Here is a 20,298-nt window from a genome sequence, read left to right on the forward strand (position 1 = left end):
AGGATAATAGTGAAGAAAACATATTTAATAACAAGTCGGCCTTCCTACTTTGCAGTATTTGCTCAGATTTCCTAAATAATAGGGTTCTCACCTTGACCTTACACTGGTATTCATACATTCAAGTTTACAGACACAATTACGATAATTTAATCTGACTACAAGCATCATAAAAAAACCAAAACAAACCGACAACAAACGTGATTCAGTTTTGGGAAGTGTCTGTGCCAATTCTGAGTAACCAGGGAGCCTTCAGCTGACTTGCAGCCACCACCTGGCCACTTGTCTGTCTTCCCAGGGTGATCTCCACTGTTTGTCTCCATGATTAGGCTGCTTTTAAACTTAGTCAACTCCAAGACCAACACTGTTGGCCTTTTGCCATTTCTGAAGTGCAGAATAGCCTTCATCAATGACTAGTTCATTCCATGTGCTCAGCAGTCTACCAAAAGAAGTCTCACTTTTCACATTCTTCCAAGAAACAGTTCTATAATTCCTCCCCTTTTCCATTCCCCCTATAAATTTTTGGTGCTCCTAATAATGCTTAAATATGTAGCCTGCTTTATCCTGCTTTTTAATTTCTGCTGGTTTTTGTGTTTTAATGCATTTTCCCTGAAAAATGAAAGAAGCCCAAATACCATCTGCAAATACTGTCATTTTGTTCTTCCTTTAAAAACAGGGATATATTCAGTCCCAAATTACCTTAGCCCCACCAAATCCACCCTGTTTTCCAAGCTGCATTGCATTGTCACAGCCCAGAATCTCCTACTAGGATTTCCTGGAATTGAAAAATTTTAAGACTCGCAGCTGCTGCCAAGGGTCTCTCTCTGAGTGCTGCTGTTTGCTCTTTGCATGTTCACTCAGACCATACCATTCAGCCTGGATATTTTAAGTCAAGGAGTCCTTGGAGTCCCCCAACCCTGATCTGCAGTTTGTGCAGACACTTGCCCCCAAAACCCACCAATTTTTCAGCACTTACCACTCTGAATGCAGAAGGGGTTTCTGCTTGCAGGCTCTGTTCAGCCAGCTCCCTGTCAAATCCTGGTCGCTGCCGGCCTTTTTCACTTGGAATCAGTCCCACAACAGTAGGTGCAGACCTGCCCACACGGCGTCTAATTATAGGCTTGGTGTGGGTGAGCGAGAACCTTTGTAAGAATGATCCCCTCAATGCTGCATATAACAGATGTTGCCTTTTCTTGTCTCTCTTTGCACCTAATTCATTAACATTTTCCCTTCCTGAAGTTTTGTTAGTTTGAAGGAAAGCAAGACGAGGCCGTTTGAGCCCACTCAGAGGGGTTGTTTTATGTAACATTCATCCCAGTCAACATGAAATGCTTTCCTGAGTGAACTGGTTATTGTGAGCTCGTGTTACAGGTAATGACTGACCCTCCACTGCGGGGGAGCTCAGAGCAGGAGCTTTTCTTCCTTGCTCTGTGTCCCCCACCAGCTGTCTTTTTGTTAGCTGTCTGATGAACATGCCTTGTCAAAGCAAACCCTTGTACATTTTCATATGATCAAACCTCTTAATAATTTTATTTATTTTATTTTAATCAAGGGCAGACTAGCTTCTTTTAAAAAGAGGGAATAACAAAAGTAGTCTTACAACTTAGGGACAAAATAAATATCTGAGCATTTAATAGCTTTTACTAGTGAAGTTGCACAAGCTCTCTCTACCCACTACCATTTTGACTAATCTATGTCCTCTTGGGCCATGGGGGATTTACACATTATGTGTCTCTGTCCCAAGCTCTCTTATCAGCTGGCATGCTCTGAATATAACTGGTGTAAACTGATCCACTCAGATCAGAGAAACCACAGGCACTTTCATTCAAAATCGCTTCAGGAGAAGGATAGGATGATGATAATCATGTCATTCATCTTTTCATGTCTTGTCCATCATGTAAATCCCAGATACTCTTTTGTGCTCTGGAGATTGTGAGTCACAGCCATGTCAGAACCCAGTTCTTTCAGTTCCTGAGCAAGGCCTCAAGTTCCTACAGTGCTATCTGCAGGATGGTTGCTGCCATAATCACCTGCTCAGGCAACTCTGTAGGACTGTCACCCTTAATTAAGGAGTGGTTCAAGTGCCTGAGGGCAGGAAGTAACTTGGGCCGGATCTATGGTTCACATAAGGAGCCAATTTGTGGTCCTGAGATATGTGCATTGCCTGAAAGAAGATATTTCACCAGAAGAAATAACACCAAAAAAGTGTTTCTCCACATGCTGAATGGTATGCAAGGCAATCAGCCTGCAAGGCGTTGTAAAAACCGAGTCAGGAGTGTCTGTCACTCCTTGTGGCACGAGGCACCTACAGCAGTGGTTGAGTCTGGGTCTGGTTCTTGTTGGTAGAGTGGTACAAGGCAGTGCCATATATGAAAATAAAGAAAGAAGTCTCAAAGGAATGTGGAGGAAGCAGTGGCCAGTAAGGCACTGCATCTCATACTTAATTGCTGCTTATGTTGACAATGTGTATGTAATTTCTGATAACACAGAAGAGATCCAGCTAATAAGAAATTCTCAACCCTCAAGTCTACCTTCATTGACTGGAAGATGGAGATTTGGCAGCAGTTATGGGACACGTATCTCCTCTGAACAATGCAGCTCATTAGATAAGTCTGGGGAGGAATGAGTTTGGGGAGCCAAGGAAAAGAGATAAGCAATGTTATCTGCCCTCATGTGCCTTGTGTCAAAATTCTGGCCCATAAGTCTGGCCCATTCAGTGGCAAAGCAGCCAGTGAAACTGCTGCCTCTATTTATGATGAGACATCTTCAGAATCTGATGGACACCTTTGTGTGGAGATCAGACCCCTCTGAAACATTTTTTAGGGGACCAGGATTGCTGGATATGCTCAAATATTTTGCTGTTCTTTCCATAGAGTTAGTCTTTGTGTGTGAGTGTTGAAACAGTGCCACTGAATTTCACTGTCAGTGTATTTCAGAGGGAATAGGCAGTGGTGTGATTGAATTAATGTAGGCCACTATGACAAGCCAGAATTAATAGTAAAAATAATTTCTAACCCATGTAGTAGGGTTTTGAGGCATAGCTCCTTTTAGGAATGGTCAATTTTTCTGGGCCTGTTTCTATGTCTTAAGAGGAACAACAGATTTTAGTGGGCAGGAAGAAAAGTCTGGCTTTTGCAGCTGCCTCTGAAAATGTGCAAGTGAACGTATCCAGTGGTTTTATAAATGTCAGCCTGAGAATTATCAAGGACATAAATGCATTTTGGTAGCAGTGGCCTTCACATAGGTGGGAAAAAGAGGATCAAAACACTCACTGAGGATCATGTTCTCCAAAGGAATCTCAGAAACTGTGTTTCAAGTACAGCAATGTACAAGTTACTGAGGCTTTCACAGAAGGATAAGTGTATAAAACTGTAAAAGCAACATTTTTCTCGCTGTCATTTCAATTTTAGATTGACGATGGTTAATGAATTTCTTAGGTTGGATGGAGGTCATGTGGAAGTAGCTTTGTGTATTCCATCCCCTAGGGAATTGCTGATATGTATAGACAAAGACCACTCAGCTCCCTGGAGAATCTTACCTCCAGTATCTGAGTGGCAGAGCCAAGAATAAAAGAGTTGCTCGATATTTCTATTGTTTAACTCCAGTGTTTTCTTTCTGGTCAAGTGAACAAATTTTAAATTGAATAGAGACAAGACCAATTTGCCTTAGTATATCCTTTCTAGTATCACACAACAGCAATTAAAGGAATGTTTTGGAAGTTATAAATATTTATGATTTTCCATAATACATGCTGGCTGCTAATTAAATCACTGAAAGCAAGCAAAGATAATATTAACTATTGGTTTTGTGAGCTGGAGATTTATGGAATATAGTATTTGAAGGAAAGGGGAACTTTAGAGCAGATGGTGAAAGTAATCTAAGGCAGAGGAGAGTCCTTAGGTACAGCCAGATTTTCTTTACAAGTAATGGGCAGAATTAAAGGGAAGAGGGTGAAGTTCATTATTCAGAATGCTTTATATCCTGTTAATGCTAGAGAGTTAAACTTGTTTGAAAGAATCAGGTGAGAGAAAAGGGAATAACTATAGATTTGCCTTGGAAATGGAAAGGCAGAAGCAAATCTTGAATATGTATTTTCTTAAAAGCATGGCTCTGGCAAGCTCATCTACAGCCCAGTGGCTCAGAACAAAGCTAATCATCTAGAGCTCTGGACATCTGCATTTGGCCCCAAGCTTTCCTAGTGCCACAAAAAAAAGGAAAAACTCTGGGATGACACCACTGCCAGCCTGTATTTTCACATATTGCTTATGCTTCCGGTGTTGCAAGACCCTTGTGGCAGCTGGGACGTTTGTGCTCCTCAGCACAGCAACATGGGCGTGCTCTGTTTGTGCAAGGGCTGGTGATGAGCCATGTTCTTTCTGGAAGGTTTTATATCCTTGATAGTTGAAGATAAGGAGCAGATTATTGGCTCTGTTTTGTCCTGGAAATATGCCACAAAAAGAGATTTGGACGTGCTATCAACTTCTGCTCCCTAATTACTGGAAACAGAGCAACTTAAAGCAGCTTGGAGACTACTTGAAATTACAAAGTTCCCTGATACTGTGTTATGACAAAAGGAGAATAACAGAGCCCCAAGTTTTGTAGGGACTCCATCCAGACAGATTTACTGATAGGTCAGTTATAGGTCAGTTGTTTAGTGGCAACTCCAACTTCAGTCAGCTTTGGTTATGGAAGAATAACTCAAATGTTGGGAATGTGCAAAGATTTTTGGCTTTGCTTCTGTCCCAGCAGCCTGTCAAACAACTGTTAGACCCAAGGGCTACACAGAATACCCTGACTGCATTAAAGTCTCAGGAAAATTACCTTCCAAAGGCCTTTTAAAATTTCTATAAATAGACACATATTTGAGAATTGGAGCCTGCTTTAGGAAAGAAAAACAAGGATGAAAAACCAAAAGACCCTGGTAGGCTTAGTCATGCAAATTTCTGGTTATTTTATGAGGATTTAATCAATATATATATAATATATTGTAGTTTATTAGAGTAGCATAAAAAATTCTAAAAAGTCACAGATTAAGATAGGATCAAAAGCAGGAAAAGAGGCACAATATGAATGCTGAGATCTCTGCCTATTAGTCCTATTCAGTTAATTTTAATTATTCTTGTTATTTTAGTTCTGGGCTTACAAATATTTATGAGGTGCATTTTGATAGGCTGTGATTTTGGAAAGAAGAAAAACTGCTGTGCTATGCAGTAAAGTATTTTGGTTTTGTTAACAGGGAATTCTGACAAAAATGGCCCTTTTCTCATTAGCATACCTGCACATATGCCTTTATGACAAGCATAGGTTTTCTCCTAAAACTATTTTCCTTGTGTCACATTTAAAGTACATAAAGATGATGTAAGTGGACCAGAGAGTTCATATTTTAGATTGCTAATTATTGCTGTCCCTTTTTCTATAAAAGGCTGAAGAGGTTTGTTTGTGTAGTTGTTTTACCTTACTCCATTGTTGAAAGAGTGTCACAAGAGAGAAGTGACTGAGGCTGAAATCTTCATAATGGCTTTCTTATCAATTGATGTTTGGCATAATTTTTGTAGTGAACACATGCTTAAGTAGCATAAAATTAAATTTTTATTGTCATTCTGAAGCACTTGTAGTTTGTCAAAATATTTAAATAATGTAAAAGACTGAATGCAAATCATAATATGTCCTTAAATTCCTGGAGAAATGAGGCACATTTGATTTTAAAAAGCTCTACCTTTCCACGTGACAGCCAAACATATTGAACGGTGTGTCTCACTTGACATTTTAAAGATTCAATTTAAATTGTTTTGAAAAGATGGCTTACCTTATTGTAAAGATATGAAAGAATTGCCTGTCCAGGGCTTTGTCAAAGGCAGATTGTCTCATGAAATATCAAACCCTTGCATTATTCGGACTAGCACCATTAATACAAAGTGTTAGTATCCAAAGATTTCATACAAGGAACAATTTAAAATTTTAAATAGAGAAAGAAATAAGGAGGAAGATTATTTGCTACCAGCAACACACAGCTGCTGTCAATGTGCTTTTTTTCACCTTTATCTTATAAAAATAAATCTCTTTTGTTCTGTCTAAAAATACATTAGCAAAGAAGGGCTGTGTTGATGTCTACTATACCAAAGAATAAAAATTAACTCAAGAAATACCATATGAAAAGAATGAAAACAGAACAACACAAGGGGAAGAAAATAATGCAATGTTTTAGTTTTAGCTGAACTGGCTGGGTGAGAAAAATGCATATTTTTAAGTGATCTAATCAGCTGTACCACACTTGTAGCACAAATCAGCAGCCTATATGAACTGTCACATTTTATCAGAATGCTGTTGAAATCTATAGCTTAAAATTAAACAAAATGAAACTTGTGTTTTTGAAAGAATATGATTTATCATTCACAAAAACATCAAATTAGTTTTTAGAATTGCAAAAGTGGCACAGTCAGGTATGGAGCCAGGAGAGGATGGGCTTTAGAGAAATCTTGAATCCTATAGGACTTTGTTTCCTTCCTGTGAGGAGTGATCCCTTACATGGCACTGATCACACTCCTGTTCATGCCATTAAATCCAGTTCCTGGCCCTGCTGCACACATTTTTTGATTCTGAGGAAAATATTTACATTTATTTGGCTTCATTTGCTGACTGTAAGAAAGGCAAAATAATAGAGTCTCCTTAATTTGTGCAACTCTGGGGCAGAGAGCCACGTGCAGTTTATGGTAATTACCAGTTACAGATTTTTCCCATCTGTGTAGAAGTATCTGGGGTTCTTTTACATCTCCATGGGAGCACAGAAGAGGGAACCCCTTCTTGCTCAAGAAGGGCATCTTGCCAAGAAGTTTCCTTAAGGGGTAAAGAAGGATGAATTTCCTGCTCAAGATGATTTCTGGTCCCACCCTGCTTGTGGGGAGATGATAAATGAAGGATACTAAGGAGTGGCTCTGAGAAGGCAGACACCTGATTTATCAAATATCCTGAGCAAGATCCTTCGGGAAGCTTCACAGGAGGTGACGGGGTACTGACATCTCAAAGGTCTTGCTGCATAATTTGAAACACACCTGTTCATCAGCCACATTCAGCCTTGTGTAACACACCAACACCTTTTGGTGAACCTCACTGGAAGTGTTCTGAAATAGCTAGGTGTTGGGATGGGACAGAACAGAGTTGCCCAATGTGATTGATACACATAATTTCTGCACCCAAATGATAAACCTCACATCAGAGGCATGAATTAGTTGCATGCCTTAGACAACAGCTGGTAATTAAAAAATGAAAGAATTTTTGTGGATAGCTTGTGTTGAAACAAAGCTTATTTTGGCTGATGCTGATAACACTTGGCGGTTTTGCTAATTGGTACAATCAAAACTCTGACAAATTTGGAGTGGCAATGCTAATGCAAATAATGTAGCTCAAGCCTGACCTCAGTATCATCACAATGGCAAAGTAGAGTTGGAAAATCCAGCTTCACTGGTAAAGAGAAAATAGTTCCTTATTGAAGGCTGCCAGAAAATTCAAGTTTCTCAGTCGCACAGTACAGTTTTGATAAAGAAGATGCCTGTTTCAGGCACAGAAAAGAATCCCAGCTAGTTCCTATTAACATACATGTTATCTGTCATCATGACCAGAGTTCACAGGAGTGTAACTGCCCTGTGTGGAGAAAAGCTGACAGCACTAACTGGGAAATAGAGCTTTTGTAGTGGGCTGGGCAAATTTCTCAAAGTCTGTTGAGGGAGCCTCATTAACCCTTTGCTGCTGACCGCAGTGTCCTCTTCCAGCTGGTGAGGGCTGCCACAGCATTCCAGGCATTCCTGGCCCAGCCTCAGCAAAGAGCCAGGGCTTGCCACATGCTGGGCTGCACAGCTCCACACCCACAGAACATGGACCTGACAAGGGGGGAAAAGATTTGTCAGTAAAATGGGACATTATCGTAGCAGCAGCCCAACATAGCCAATATAAATTTTGTTTTTATTTCATGTTAGGTCAAAGCATGAGTTCCAGTAGACTGAGAATATCAAGTGTATGGTATCAAATTTTTTTTTTTTTTAAGACTTACTAGTTAATGACTAATTATTAACTTTTAGGATGTGTTTGCCTTTATGATCAGGCTCCCTTAGCATTTTCATTTGGGACAGGGGTGTGCTTTGGAAGGGAATTGCTCACTCTGTTTTCCCCACTGACCACACTTTGGTTTACATGACAGAGTGGGGTGGACACATCAACTGGATTAATTTTGGTTAAAACTAAACAAGAAGTGTGCTCCAAAAGTGTATCTAATGTCCTGCAAATGCCAGTGGCTGCCAGGCCCATGGGCTCAGGTTGGAGTCAGCCTGAAGTACCCTGCCCAGGCAGGTACAATGTTGAACCCTGCAGAGATGTTTCTGTGTGCTGTGCTGTGTGCTAATCGAGAGCTGGGCACATGAAACTGCAATTTAGGAGAAAAACTTCTACCTTTCTGGATCACCATTAGCTTATGTACTTACATATGTCCATTTTCCCCAGATATTATTGTGACTTCTTCAGCTCCCATGCAGCCTCTGTCTGCATGACCTAGATGCTTTTTCCAGAGAAACTCAACTTTTGAAATGTTCCCAGAAATTTCTGTATCAATGTAGTTCAAGTATGTGTTGCCTGGTTTGAAAGTTCCCCTGCCAAAGGAAAAGCACAGAAATGATGCTCAGTGTTCTACACAAATGATGGGGAAAAGAAAAGCTTGAGTATAGGCAGTAAGGGAGATAAGCTGTGGGCTGCCATGGGAGTTGGAGCTTTGAATACTATCGTCATAATTTTATGAACTTTTTTTATAGAGTTGCTGAAATTCCTGTGCCTTTCAGGATGAAAACACTTCTATCAGTTAGCCTTTGTCAGAATGGCCGTGGTTTATTCTATACATTACTTTTGAAAAATAAGATCTATCTTCAAATAAATCCAAGTCAAAAAGTTCTCTCAATGTTTCTGGTTGCTCTCAACCATGAAGGAAATTGAAAATTATAGTTTACATTTGTGCTTTCTGTGCTATCACTGTTTACTCTAACAGAACACACCTTGCAGTGTGGCATTAACATTGAAATTATCCGCAGGTGTATTGCTGCAGCGGTGTATTTATAACCAGAGACCCGTTACAGGACTGTGTTCAAACACAGAGGAGGTTGGTTTTGTAATACTGAAGCTGGGTTGCTGACCAGCCTCTGTTTATTGAGATTTAAATTCACATTAACTGGAAAAAGCCAGGCTGAGTGGACAGGAATCCCATATTCCAGCACAGTTCATGGGCAAGCTGCAACTTTCTTATTCACGTACTCCCCAGAGGAATGATTAAATTACTGTGCATCACTGAGCTCTTTGTCCTCTCAGAGATCACCAAATCATATTTGAGTCCAGTAGCAGCCACAGAGCTCTTGCCCACTTTGCTGTGCTAACATCAACCTCAGAAAACAAACAAAAAATGGAGACCAGCAAGCAGATTTTTACCACAATCTGTAGCACAGGGAACTTCAATCACTTAACAGCTACTTTTATTACCAGTGCAAATCACAGACCACACAGAACAAGGTGAGGCATGTAAAAATAGCTGTGTATACATTCCATATGATAACAATGATAGAGCCACGTTTTCAACAGCCACATTAAACTTACTTGTCAATGGTATATTTCTTCCTGATCCCATTAGTTCCAGTCAAGGCTAAGTCTATATTTCCCTTCATGGTTTCTGTTGCACAGACTTTGACATGTATCTCTTTTCGCCAGCCTTTGAAAACAGAATCAAATGGATTATGATTGTAAGGAGATTTCTTTCCTAAGGGGAAAATTTCTTTTATGTTTCAGTGTCTCTAAGAGAGAGAAAAGGATTGCATAAATATGCTTATAAGCAAACACCTCTGATGAATTACAGTTTATTTGTTAATTTTCCTATTTCCCAGTCCTGTGGCTGTTTCTACATTAATCACAACTAAAACTGTGTTTCTTATAGCTCCCTGCCATTTTGACTTGATGAGCTTGGCAAAAGTATCCTGAAATGCTCCAGTTTTATAAACTTTTGCCAATAAAAACAATGCAACATTTTAAAATTTGAAATTATGCACTTCCAGGATAACATTTCTCCCAATTTCAGCTTTATAGCTTTATGTTTTGAAGCCATCGTGTAACAATCAAATTTAACCCAAAGGTGAGCATCAGTTGATCTGCTATTACAATTATCTCAGCTTTCCCAAATAATGCTGGTACTGCATGTTCCTAACACTTAAAATTCTAGATGTTTTATTGAGTGCAACTCGTTAACTGCAGCAGCTCTGCAGAAGTGTAAGGCCCTTTTTCACACATAATTCATTGCCACTTTAGAATACACCACAAAATGAGCACTTACGAGCATATGGAGGGGAAGGCCCTGTGTTTAAATAAACCTTTTGCTGTTCTTTCCCAGTTTTATCTAAAAACTTATCAGCATAATGACCCATCAGTGGGCATCCTTCCTCTGGACATGGAAAGCAGTCTCCCTGGGGGGAAAATAAAAATGTGTGTTATAAGATATTACCTATTTTAATCTTGCCTCTTAAATTTTAAGAAATTAGGGTATTTCAGCTTTTTCCCAGCTTTTTTTTTTTATAAGAGGTATTTGCTTCTCAGTTCAGATCATATCTTCAGTATTTATCATTGTAGTTGGAAAAAAATTTGAGATGGTCAGTCAGCTTATTTCATCTGATTGAAAATCAGAGAGAAACAGGTTGGAAATCTGGCCTAATTCCCTGTGGTCTTGCAGAGACCATAAATAAATACCATAACAAATGTTGTGCCTTGCTACCTGACCTGTAAAATCCAGGTAATATATTCATCTTTCACAGGGTCCACTGGAAGGTTTTCTGCTAGTTATAGGATGAGTAACCACATTTCCAAGGAGGGTTGGCTGGATATCTAACTGATATGGTAAAAATATTTATGTTTAGGAATACTGAAGGTTGGGCTTTCAATTTGGGATTTGTTCTGTCTGCTCTTCAAACTTTATTCCCATGCAGAACCTTAATGAAATTAATTTACCTACATAGATCAGACAATCAGATCAAGACCTTGACATCCATTAAAAAAAAAAGGTAAAAAAAGACAAGCAAGAAAGCAGATTAATTGCAGTTGGAAAAAATAGCATTGCTATGTTTAGGTAGTTCAGTTTTGGTATGTGGGAGGTTCTGTTCAAACTGGTATTTGTGGACCTTTGGCTATTTGTGCATTTGGTGAATAAAAGGCTAAATTATCATCATCACTTGTCTATTGTGAAATTGCCTGGGTTTGGCTATGGTCTGGATGAACTTAGTCAGTAGTTCTGAATGTCCCCTGTGCCCATATCCCATGATCCCAAATGTAGAAGTTGTCCCAGAAATTATTAAAAGAAGAAGGGCAGAGCCATAGGCCCTCAGATAAATACAGTCCTGGTACTTACCAGCACAAACTCTCGGTATGTGTCACACTGGTACCCAGCAAATCCATTTGGAGTGATGATACTCTCAGCATAATACCTGAGACTTCTTTTATGTCCACATCCAAAAGATCTGTATGCTGGAGAAAAAAAAACCCAACAAAAAACCCAACAGATAAAAAGCGATTAAAGCTATGCATTAATACAAAGTCCATGCCAGAGCAACATTTATGGGTCTCTTTTCCTCAAAATCACTTGCACATAGACTGATGTTTCAGGTAAAAAAAATAGCAATAATTAAAAAAACATTTAAAGTGTGAATTATTTGGTTTTGTAGTAAGAAAGTGTACTTATGCCTACATGTATTTTTTTCTATTGGAAAGAGGTAGTTTTTAAGAGAGGTGGAGATGCACCAAGGTGAAACAAGAAGCATTTAGGAGTATTCCCCTTTGATATTTCAAAGACAGGAATATTTCACAGCTACAGTTTTTGTAAAGCATACGGTAGTTACAATGAAGTAGTTTTCCTTTTTTCACCGTTACCACAACATGGTATTCTGTAAAATCACAGTTTCCACTAATTTCTAGAATTAAAGGTAATTTTAGCAATTATTTTAAACTCAGTGGCTTTTGGTGGTTTTAAGCTCTAGAAAATCTGCCATCATTTGATAGCAATTCTGTGAAATTCTCTGAAAAGCAGGATGTTTGGCAGCGTGTCCTTGATTTTGTCAGAACTATTGGAAACAAGACTTTTTTCCCATCAGACTGAAATTTATAAGCATTTAGTAAGGAAAGAAGAAAGTGGTATTTGGGTTATATTTACACATCCCTTATAGCAAATGTTGTCTTCCTTGATTCTGAGGTCTCTCCTACTTCAAAACACAATATACTAATGTTAGGTTGGTGGTATGGAAATGGGCTCTATTCTGCTTCAGCGTGTGGTGGGGGCTCACCAAACCACAGGGGGAAGCCTGGGAGGCACTGAAGTAGTTGCAAGCTAGCACAGTTTATAGTGAAATCAAATTTCCTTTAATAGCAATATTTATGCATCTTAAAGATAGACCAGTTGGTGTTGAGCCATTGGCACATTGTTCTTTACATAGGAAAGAAGAAACAACATACTAAAACCTCTCTGAAAAGTGTTTGTTTTCTGGTTTTCTTGAGAATAGTTGCATCATCACAGCTTCCTGAGTATGCTTTCTTTACAGCTGCTTCTTTAATTCAGAAGGGTTTGTGCTTTTAAACCCTCGGCTCTTACAGCTGGCTCAATTATGTTAGTGGCAAATTCACTTAACACCTAGAGTCTCTCTACTGCATCAAAAACTGTAGGAAAAAAGTCACTAACTATTCTTTCTAAAGCACTTCATACATAAAAGCACTACATAAATGTAAACATTAGCAAAGAAAAGAGAGGTTACCAAACAAAGTAAGGTTTAACCAAGAGGAGGGAGTTAAGGCTGACTCTATTTTTAGGAGCTGCATGAACAACCAACTCCATCTGCTCAAGTTCAGTAAAGCTGAGTTTCTCCTTCAAGACAAAACATTGCAAAGGGCCTTGTGAAATGTCTCTGGAAAATATTTATTTTTTTATGAAATGCAGACATTTTTATGCATTCCAGTTGGAAAGTGTTTTTGTTCTAAGTGACTTTGAGCCCAGCCAGTTTCAGTTCTCTTTGTTATTAAGTTCTCGACCAGTTCTAAGGGGGAGCATTTCTGAAAGCAAATTATTTAACTAGTGGTAGGGATTTCTAAACATTTAGCTGTGAATAACAGATGTGCTCATTTCTGTAGTTTAGGATCAGAAGACAGGATTTTGTGGATCTATTGTACTGGATCCCGGGGTAATTCTGATTAACTGCCCAGCTTTCTTTGAAGAACTACTAATGGAGCAGTCATTTTATCATCTTTTATATTTCTGACCTTGGGCTGTTCCCTTTGAAGAGACTAAAGCTTAGTGGCATGGATGAATCCCAGTAAAATTGGGAGTGATGTCTTCCTAGGGAGAAGAAGAGCTCAGATTTTGAAATACGTATTTTTGGATTATCCATGAATGAAATTTTACCAGTCCTTCGTGTGAGGAATTCCCACTGAGGTCAGCCTGTCAGCACAGTGGCAGGCTCTTATAAAGCTTGTGATGAACAATTTTGCATGCTTTAACTGAAGTTTTCATCTGGAATTTGCCTTGGTTAGTACAAAAGAAAAGTGGAGGGTATTTCAGAGGCAGCTTTAAATGTTCCATTTTTGAGCATTGTCTCCTTATTCCAAATCTGAGCTATATAAATAACATATACATTCAAAGGTCTTACCTTATTCTAGCCTTTGTTTCTAACTGTAACTTATAATGAGGTATTACTTCTTTAAAATACATTTACCTCTCATCAGGTCATTGATATCCCGAGTTGCAGGAGGCACACGAAGCTGGTGGCATCCTGGCATCTTCTTCCCACCATTTGGGTAAAAATCCAGATGCCCACAAGTCTGAAGTATCCCTGGAGCTGAAATGCACAATGGATCCTGGCAGATCACTCTCAGGTATTCTGTGGCCAACCTATGAGCCAATGGCAGCCTTTGCATGGAAACTTACCAAAGTCAAAGAAAAGATGGCCAGCATGAGTATGAATTATATCAACAAATTTTGCATCTGAAGGATCCAGCCTAACCATTGTGGGAGTGTACTGGAAAAGGGGCCCAGCTGGATCCAAACCTAAGTGAATGGAGATACATCTGATTGAGTAAATAATACTGTATATATATAACATGCAGGTTGTGTGCACTATAGGGCATTACATTTCTGCCTTTACTCCACATCTAAAAATCCATTTTGTGGTCCACAGCTAGAAAAACTGGCAGGGTGTTAACAGAAAGCTGACTGAAGGCATTGCAGCACAGTAAAATGTTGCTTGGCTTATTTTTGGGAACAATGATAGAAGAAGAAGTTTGGTTTTTTGGGCTTTTTTTGTCATTTTATTGAAAAATATGAGATCTTCTTATGCTACTCTGAGCATGTAGATTTATTTATAAAATTTTTTTTGGCAAGAAGTCTATTTTTATTTCCAGAATATCTTGGTTGAAAATGGTTTCCCTTCAGTGTCAGTGAGGTCTCTTTGGAGATAAAGAAACACAGCACTGATCCCAGTTTCCCTGAGTTGCTTGTGTGACTGCTCACTGTGTGCATGGCTTAGACAAAGCAATGTCTATGCAGAGAAAATAACTGACTGGGGGAGAAGGAAAACAGAAAATAGTGAGTTTTTAAAATAAAGTGATGTGTGACTGTTTCATGACTTGTGTGCCTCCATCTGGCTGGACATTTTTATTTATGACAAGCCAGCACATTGCAGTCTGCATTGTATGTTTATAAAGCAGCAGTGATTCTTCAGTTCTCTTAAGTTGTGTGAAAATACAAAGTTTTATCTGCTGAAATGGCTGCAGTACCTGTTATTCTTCCAATGCCAGGTTTCCTCCTCCCTGCCTCCCCTGCAACGTGTGCTCCAAGGCTATGGCCAATGAAATGGATGTTGGCAGGAGAGTAGCCATAGTCTTTCTGTGAAGATTTAAGGAAAGGAAAAAAATCAGTGTGGGGATACAAACCAGTGACACTGCAGCATGTCCCCATGCAGTGCCAGGACATGGCCAGACCACTGGGCGATGGAGGTGAGTGTCCTGGTGGGAAGTTACAGTTCTGGGTGATGGGATCTCTGCCTAAAGAGAAGCAACTCCCCACTCATCCCACTCCTCTTCCTTCTCAGGGTGTTCATGGCTATTTACCATCTTGTCCTGATATACTAAATCTAGGGGATTCAATTCTTCATTTCAGATTTTTAAACTTTTGAACTGCTGAAAAGTCATATTAGAGTAGGTTTTCAAAATTGATTATGACACTAAAGCAGGTATTTTCATTTGTGTGGGATTAGAGCCCTTTTATAATATTTTGAGCTGTTTTACTGGGTACTTCTTGTTCTTCCCAGCTCTATTGGATCAAACCTGAAGGTGCCACTCTGAGCACAACCTTTACCACGTGGAAGATGCACTGGCTTTCACATTCCAGGGATATTTTACCTCGAGGAAGTTCACCAGGTACTCCAGCTCGGCCCCCACAATGCGGACGTTGTTGACGGCGTCCGTGTACAGACCACTGGAGCCTCCCCTCCAGTCTGTCAAAATGCAGTTCACATCTTCAGTGTGGAGCATGAACTGGTGGAGAACACGAAAGCAACAGAGAAGAAGCAAACAGGAGTTAATTACAATTGTAGCAGGGCATATGTAAACTATATTTTGTTCCGTTTGTGTGGCCAGTGAAGACACATCTTTAGTAATTCCTACTGATGCCGAAGATCAACACAAGGAGGCAGAGTGGAACCAGTGATTAGAGGACACTCACAAGCTTCCTTCAGCTCCTTTTTCCATTCCAGACACCTTGGTTGGCTCTAAGGTACCAACTTCTCTTGATGACAGTACCCCTGTTACCAAAAGAGGTCCAGGCTTTATTCTTCAATTTTTTTTGGCTTGGATTGTCTAAAAGGATTCTCAAATTTGTGCTTGCATTGTTCAGCCCTAAATTCATACATTATAACCAAAATATTCTATTTATCCACTTCTGCCAATGGAACTTTCTGATTTTGTTTTTTATTCTGACACAATTTCATTTTTGAAATGCGCCAGAGTAAAATGAAACCAATCTGCTGAACAAAGCCTTTTGGTTTTATTAGATCAAATGTCTCACTGAAACTGACATGTTTATTGTGACCTTTTGCTGAGGTGAGAAAACTTACTCTTTTTTCCCCCTTTATTATTGGCAAGGAATTGAAAAATCAGTTTATTATAGCTTTCCCTGTGGAGGTGAATGCAGCAAACGGGCATTCAGCAGAAAGCTCAAGTGCACTGTACTCATAGCCAGGAACAAGAGGGTGGTCATGTGGAACTGGGCCTCATTCTGACTTTTGTGCTCCTTATATATGCCCTGAATTAACAAGGGAACAGAGCTGTAAATTTCACATGGGGATTTTAAGCCAGAGGTGGATATTTAGACTTTCAAATGCAAGACTTTTCAAATACAAAATGACTGTCAAACAATAGTTGTACCTACCCTGCACATGCTTGTTATCCAGGGGAGATCTGCTCCAGCAAGGTGGCCGTGTATAATGAAGCGAGTTTTCCTGTGTGTTCGGAAATTCGAAGCTTTTATAGTTGAAGGGTTTGTGGCTGAAATTTTCTGTGCCAAAAAAACCAAACAACCAACAAACAAAACAAGGATGTGACTGCTCCATCCCACTACATTTTGATAAAGGGCAGAGTACCCCGATGGTTAAGGCATAGATCTGAACCCTCAAGAGATGGGTCTTATTTCTCATTCCTAAACTGCCTTTTGAGGGGAAATCAATTAATCACTTCAACAAATGATTCACTTCCTCTGGTTAATTGAACTAATGATACTGGCATCTTTTGCACACTGCTTTGAGATATACTGGTACAACATGCTATGTAAGTACAAGATTTTATCAAACTTGGCCGTAGATATGCAAAGATAGCATCTTCTGAAAGGTATTATGTGATTGACTTTGAAACTATACCTATCTTTCTTTCTTTTTTCCTTTGAAGATAAGACCTTCATTGCTTCATTTATATTTTATGGGAAAGCCCACCAGGCTTACAAAGTCAGAGGCTGTAGGTATTTTGGTGTGCATTGAGAAAGAAGACATCATTTTCTTTTAAAGAAATTCTGAGTACTAGCTCTTACATATTTTTTGTTATGGTTTTGTTGATTTAAAAGTTGGATGTCATGCACTAATTAGCACACATCTCACCTTCAGTGAAAGACTGATTTGTTAAAACCTCATCGGCCCTCTCAGCTGGAGGAGTTGGACTTGTTCTGAAGTGACTTAATAAACACTTCCACTGTTTGTGCCTGCCATTTATATAAAACCCCTTAACTCTGGAGCCTTTTACATGTAATAACTTGTGTTGGAGGGCTGTGATTAATATGTTGTAAATATACCTGGCTTCTCAGAGAGCTGAAATGAGGAAAAAGGAAAAAAGATGGAAGAAAATCATCATGTATCTAATATAGAATTGGAGGTTCTCCTGGGAGTCTTAAGAGCAAACATATATGAGAAAAGAAACTGTCCCTAGAATTTGTTGAATGTATTATACACAGTCAGTATTTGAAAACAAAGCAGTTTCTTACTTGGTATTTCACCATGTTATCTCTGGTGTAAAGGAGGAAATTTGTGTTCACATCATCTGGAGAGCTGGGCAAGCCTGCCAGTTGTCTCCCTGGGATCCCAGCCCAAGGGGGGCTATCTGAAAAGCATCCAAGCCTTTTGTAGCAAACTTCCCTCCCTGGGGTACACAAAGAAAGGTGTTAGTGTTCTGGGAATGTCACAGGTTCTGTACATGAAGCTGGCAGGAGAGTGTTTACTCCAGGAAAGACAAACATGCCTGATTCAGATTATGATGGCACTTGTGAGCATTTTTCATTAGGGGGCTCAGTTGTGCTCTGGTGCTTGTAGCAAGGACTTGAACTTCAGGAGTGCTTCCTGCTGCAAACAGACCCTGGAGCTCAGCTTGGTAAACTCAGGAGAATGAAGGATGTGTTTAGTCAAACACATTGTTACCACAGCCCTTGGAAAAAGACAATAAAATCTTGATCCAGAGAAGAAACCAGCTTTTGCTGTGAGCACAAAGTAGCCCTTCAAATCACTTCTAATGCTCCAGGGATTATCTAAATTGTTATTTCTTGCACAACAGTTCATGAAGGAGCAAAAAGAAACCAAAACATTAAAATAGACACCTCTGGTTGCTCCACAATGGACATTAAACATCTCCCTTATATTTTTTTTATCACCATAAGATTTTAGTGGAAGCAGTAAAGTGGAATTTGAATGGAAGCTCAGAGCAAAGCACTGCCTCAGGAAGTGTGGTCTGTGCCTGAAGGACGGGTTTCCCAATTTCTATTGTGCCTTTAATATAGTAATGGTGCAAATATGACATGCAGGTGTTGCCATTAATTGTCATCCTTCCACACTGTTACAGCACAACAGCTGTGAAATCCCAAATAATTTTTATTGCTATTAAAAAGACTATTCTTTCCTGTCATTAAAGAGGTATTTTGGATCAAGACTATTTTCTTGTTCTCTGCATAGCACTGTGACGAGTAGGTACCCAGGCTCTCACTACCAGGGTTATAGCTACCATGAGTGCATTAAGGGTGGGTAGGGAAAAAATGTTCTGGAAGAATTTTATTATCAACTCACATATAAAAATACCTTTCTAATTCCTGTTCTGTTTGCTAGCTGCAAAAACCTTTACAGAACTAAAGAGGAGTGGGTTAAATGTGGGAAAGACATGACATGACTCAGTGGTCCTAATGAAGAATTATGTTAAATCCTTTCCAATGAACATACTTTTTCTAGCATATGGATATCCTGGTGTAAGTTGCACATAATTCTTACTGTTTATAGAGTTTACTCATTATATGTCTCACCTCTGGCTGCATTGAGAAGAAAAAGAGTAGTGATCCATACTGCAAACATCTGAAGTGAAAAAGAACACAATTCAAACATAACTGAAATTAGAACCTGGAATTCACCTAAAGGTTCCCTTAACCCATTAAACCCCCTTGAAACTTAGTACTTCAGTCATTTACTGAGTTAGATCCAAAAAAAGCCACACTTCCTCAAACATAGTAAGATTTCAAGAAAATAGCTTTGGGATTATTTCTGCTTGCCATGGAGATTTGCATAATCATGGTATCCTTTAGGAAGATCATCTTCCTGTCCTTGACAAACAGAAACTTTTTTTTCTCTGTAGATCTGCAGTTTATGGGCATGCAAATTAAATTCTTACAGGATTTACAACAACATATTTTTACAGAGTGAAGTTTGTCCTAGGATTTAATGGAAAAGTTACTCACAGAACTGTCATTCAATGACTGTATTTAAAAAAACCCCCAAGAACAAAACTAATTTGTGCTCATAAATCATACAGATAGTCTTGAAAACTCATTTTGATCATTGCTATCAGCCATGTACGCTTATCAGCCCTCATCTGTGTGATCACTTGATCACCAGCTGATAGGTAAGCATTGGAGTAAATGGAACCCATCATTTACTCCAAGGGGAAGCAGGGAAAGTCTTGAAGTACACCCTCACTACTACCACAAGCAACTTATCTTCAGAGGAAAATAGACAATTCTTAAAAAATCTAATGTCATGCCCAGATCATCCAACCAGTGCTGCACAGGCAGAGTCCTGCATCCCCTTCCTGACCAGTCTTCCCAGTCCCCTGAAGTCCATAATACACTGTTGGGAGCAAAGAGTTCACCCCTGTGAAACCAAGTGCAGGTTCAAGGATATCCTGCTTCCATCTCCTCTCCTCCAGCCACTCACCAAATACCCTACACCTCATCATCATGATCCTTATTTCAGTTCCTTAGATGTTCTTGGCTCCAGTGCATCCCATTTTACCTTGGCAAGGCTCAGAGAAAGTTCTCAGGGTCAGCTTCCCAGGTGCTTGTGGCAAACCTTGCAGAAGCTCTTTGAGGAACCTGGAGAGAAGCAGGACAGCACTGTGCCTGCCCTCTGCTGCTCCACAATGCTTGGATTCCCAGCTGCATCTGTGGCTCTGTTGGGTAATGCCAAAAGAGATCTCCTTCTGTCAGCCTTCATCCAAGATAACACCAACCAGGTCCAACCAGTTGCTGCGTGACTCCACCTACCTGATGCAAAGTTTCAAACAGGGTGTTATTTTCCTCCATTGGTTATTATTTTCAAAGCTAAAAATTGGTGGGAATTGTGATGTAAACACTGAACAAACACAGGGCCTTTCAGGATCAGTGGGGCTGCTCCTCTTGGTGCGATGCTGAGTTGAGATTGTGACTTAACATCACACCCGATGGCAGTGGCAGAGCCCCCA

At 39.6% G+C, this 20,298-nt stretch overlaps 1 protein-coding gene across 2 annotated transcripts in view; it reads right to left on the reverse strand.

Moving 5' to 3' along the window:
- The window catches only part of LOC104694994 (pancreatic lipase-related protein 2), a 35,226-nt gene extending 15,204 nt beyond the window's left edge, over window positions 1–20,022 (reverse strand). Inside the window, exons 1-13 of one of the 2 annotated variants that reach the window (XM_019293962.3) lie at window positions 19,851–20,022; window positions 18,869–18,917; window positions 17,570–17,724; window positions 16,472–16,597; window positions 15,445–15,579; window positions 14,821–14,929; window positions 13,973–14,092; window positions 13,761–13,883; window positions 11,414–11,529; window positions 10,349–10,478; window positions 9,622–9,733; window positions 8,469–8,633; window positions 974–7,871 (exon numbers count right to left, since the gene is read on the reverse strand). In XM_019293962.3, coding sequence (XP_019149507.1) covers window positions 7,808–7,871; window positions 8,469–8,633; window positions 9,622–9,733; window positions 10,349–10,478; window positions 11,414–11,529; window positions 13,761–13,883; window positions 13,973–14,092; window positions 14,821–14,929; window positions 15,445–15,579; window positions 16,472–16,597; window positions 17,570–17,724; window positions 18,869–18,917 — 1,404 coding nt within the window. In that variant the 5' untranslated portion in view covers window positions 19,851–20,022 and the 3' untranslated portion in view covers window positions 974–7,807. Of the gene's footprint in view, window positions 1–973; window positions 7,872–8,468; window positions 8,634–9,621; window positions 9,734–10,348; window positions 10,479–11,413; window positions 11,530–13,760; window positions 13,884–13,972; window positions 14,093–14,820; window positions 14,930–15,444; window positions 15,580–16,471; window positions 16,598–17,569; window positions 17,725–18,868; window positions 18,918–19,850 lie in introns of those variants that run through there. The other variant, XM_010408538.4, reaches the window with a different exon arrangement.
- Between the last annotated feature and the right edge of the window lie 276 nt (window positions 20,023–20,298).

The sequence above is a fragment of the Corvus cornix genome, chromosome 6 (genome assembly GCF_000738735.6).
Source record: "Corvus cornix cornix isolate S_Up_H32 chromosome 6, ASM73873v5, whole genome shotgun sequence".
In the NCBI taxonomy this organism is placed as follows: domain Eukaryota; kingdom Metazoa; phylum Chordata; class Aves; order Passeriformes; family Corvidae; genus Corvus; species Corvus cornix.